General features: G+C 55.2%; 1 protein-coding gene across 1 annotated transcript; it reads right to left on the reverse strand.

Annotated features, from left to right (window-relative positions):
- Window positions 1-726: 726 nt before the first annotated feature.
- LOC110302333 (extensin-like) lies at window positions 727-1,696 on the reverse strand. Its single transcript, XM_021173185.1, has 2 exons — window positions 1,691-1,696; window positions 727-1,521 (listed from the first exon to the last, which is right to left on the reverse strand). The coding sequence occupies exons 1-2, from the start codon at window positions 1,694-1,696 to the stop codon at window positions 727-729; spliced, it is 801 nt and encodes a 266-aa protein (XP_021028844.1).
- Window positions 1,697-2,998: the final 1,302 nt, after the last annotated feature.

Consider the following 2,998-nt stretch of genomic DNA (forward strand, 5'->3'; position numbering starts at 1 on the left):
AGTAAGGGTCAGGCAGGAGAATCTACGGGTCTCCCATTTGCACAGGAAGCCCTCACTGGTAGAGGCGATCCGCCCTTCTTCCTAGAAGAGTGCCACTGCGGGCAGGAGCAAAGGGTCACCTCGCTTGCACTCCGGGTTTGGTAGCCCACGACCGAGGGCGCTCCCGGCTCACTCTTTCACCGATGCCCCTTCCCGCTGCCTCTCCGACAGCATCGGCCCCGAAGGCCCCACTCTTCTGCACGCCCAGGCCTCACAGCGTTCTCCCCGCCATCCCAGCTCAGCTTCCCGACCCGCGCAAGCTGCCCTCCGAGCGTGTCCGAGGTCAGCAGTCAGCAGACGTCCCCTCCGGCCCGGGACCCGTCAGCCCAGCTCCGGAGGGACGGACGAAGGCAAGGGCGACTGTCCCCGGCCGCCGCCATTCATTTCCCCAGCGGTCTCGTCAGCTCTGCAGGCAACCCCTCCCGCCCGTCAGTCCATCCGTCCGTCCCTCCGTCCCGAAAGTAACCCCGTGTTTCCCTGAGCTCGGCCCCGTCAAAGACCGGTCTCTCCCGACCCTCGCCCGCCGCGCCCAGGAAGCCGTGACGCCGCGGCCGCTGCAGTTGCAGCGGCCGAGCTCTCGCCATCTTGTGTGGAGGAGGAGGAGCCGCGGCCGCCGCCATGCGGAGCGGCTGGGAAGGAGGGAGGGAGGCGACGGCGGCGGGCGAGGGAGGGGGCAGAGCAGCAGAGTCAGCTCAGCCCGGCGGCGACATCGGGGGCGCCGGCACAGCGGGCGCCGGCCGAGGTAGTGCGGGGTGGCGGCGGCAGCAGCGGCGGCGGCGAGCTGCGCGGGCAGCGAGCGTCGCGGCGGGGGCGGGGCGGGGCGGCGGGCGTCGCGGCGAGGGGCCGGGTGGGGGCGGGCGGAGGTTTCCGAGGAGGAAGGAGCCGCCGCCATTTTGGGAGCTTCGAGTCAACAATAAAGGACCGAGGGTGCGGAGCGGGAGTGGCCTCGGTGGTAGGACTCGGGCCCGAGCCGCGGGGCGTGGGGTGAGGCGGCGTGGTCGGGGTCGGCAGGGTCCTGAGGGTAGCAGGGAGCCCCCTTCGGGCGGAAGCCCGAGGCCCAGGCCTGGCCCGGGAGGACGGGCGGGTGGCCGCTGAGAAGAGCGGGGGCGGCGGAGAGGAGTGGAACCGAGGAATGTGGCGTGTGCGGGGTCTGGAGGAGGAGCGGCGGGGAGCTCTGGGCGAGCGGTGCGGTAGACGGGAGCGGGGACGGAGCGGCGGCCGGGACACCCGAGTGAGGTTGGGAGTGCGAGGCAGGGCAGCCCTGCTGGGGGCGGCAGGGCTGTGCTGGCCGGGGACTCGCCTAGGAGAGGAGCCGCGGCTGCTCGCTTGCAAGTAGGCCTTGCAGGTTGGTGGGGACAGAGGGTTTGGGGGAGACTCGGCGGCGTAAGAGGGGAGGAGAGGCGGTCCGGTTTCGGGGTTCTCTTCCGGGCCTTCTGAGGGGGGAGTCCCTATTGTTTCCCACTCGCAGAGCTGGTTCCGGCTCTTGTGGCGCAGATAGGATTGCAGGGCAGAAACCCTTTTGCTTTTTGATCCGAGGGAGCTGGGTTTGAAGCGAGGGTAGTTGGGGGAGGGGGCGAGGAATTATTGCCTTACGGTTACCGGACTCCGATTCTTGGCTTAGGGTTTTCCCTTCGCCATAGCCCCCCCTTACCTTCATAAGAACCCCAATCACTCCTACTTCCTGTTGAGGCGTATAGAAATCGCCCTGTATTTGCAAACAAAAGCCCTTGTTGGAGCTTATGGGACTGTTTTAGGTGTGAAAACTGTCAATTGCTAACCACGGTCTGGGCCCTGCTGTAATTAACTCTGCCAGGGGCTCCTCCCAACTAAGTCTTATGTTCCTATGTGGTTTTGTTTTAGGAATATAACTTGCAAATCTAAATTGGGAAGGGGTAGGACGAAAAATTTCCCACTGAGCCATAAAGCTGCAGTGCAGGTATCCATTTCTGGAGGGAGCAGTTATCGAAGTCTCTGGGTTTAAGGCGCTAGGAGGTTTTACTGTGCTTGATTGACAGTACTGATGGTGTCGGTTAGGATTCAGAGGTTGCCCCCTTCATCCTCTTAGTGCTGTACAAACAGTAAGCCTTCCTGTTTGACGGACCTGATACTGTTGATCATATGCTGTCAATACAGAAAATACCTATTAAGATAACAAACAACTTAATGTGATAGAAGCATTTGTGAGCAAGTTGATGTATTTAACTTGAGATATCTTTTGACTTCTAAATTATGGATTTGGGATACTTGGTGTGTGGCAAAGATAACCAGTACTAATTAAGCTAGTGTTTCGGGTGCCAGTGAAATGTAAGGGGGTTACAAAATAAAACCGAAGGAGTTGGACTTATACTTACTAGTCCTTAGTAATATTTTATTTACCAAATTTTGAGAATTCCATTTGGGGAACAATTTAAAGTAGAGGAGGTTGACCAACTCTTTCTTAAAATAACTGTTAATTAGACTCTGTATTCTAGGTGATTTGGGAGAATTTTATTAAACCTGTAAGTTTAACTCTGGTTTTTCTTTCCCCCTTAACTACAGGACTCCCCACCCCCACCTTTGAACTTTATTTTGAAAAGTGTTGTATTAAAAGGCAACACTAACAGCTTTCAACTTTTTTTTTCTTTTGAAAAGTTTTCTCATTTTAAGGTTTTTGGTTTTTGTCAGAAATAGAAAAAAAGTTAGTGAATTACCTTGTCTTGGTCAAATCTAGATGTACATTAAGTAAATTGAGTGATATTTCAAGTCTTAATGCAATTAAACGTAATGACTTGTAAAGGTGGCAGGACTTAGAACTCATCAGAGGGGAGAATGAAGAACAAACAGATTGTTATTTGAGAGTGAATTTGAATTTTATCAACAATATCTTTCTCCCTCACTTTCTCTAAGTTTCTTTGATCTTGGAATTTTAAATGTATGAGGTTAGATTTTTTTTGTAGATTGGGGTTTTTTTTTTTTTTTT

The sequence above is a fragment of the Mus caroli genome, chromosome 9 (assembly GCF_900094665.2).
Source record: "Mus caroli chromosome 9, CAROLI_EIJ_v1.1, whole genome shotgun sequence".
NCBI classification, from domain to species: Eukaryota; Metazoa; Chordata; class Mammalia; order Rodentia; family Muridae; genus Mus; species Mus caroli.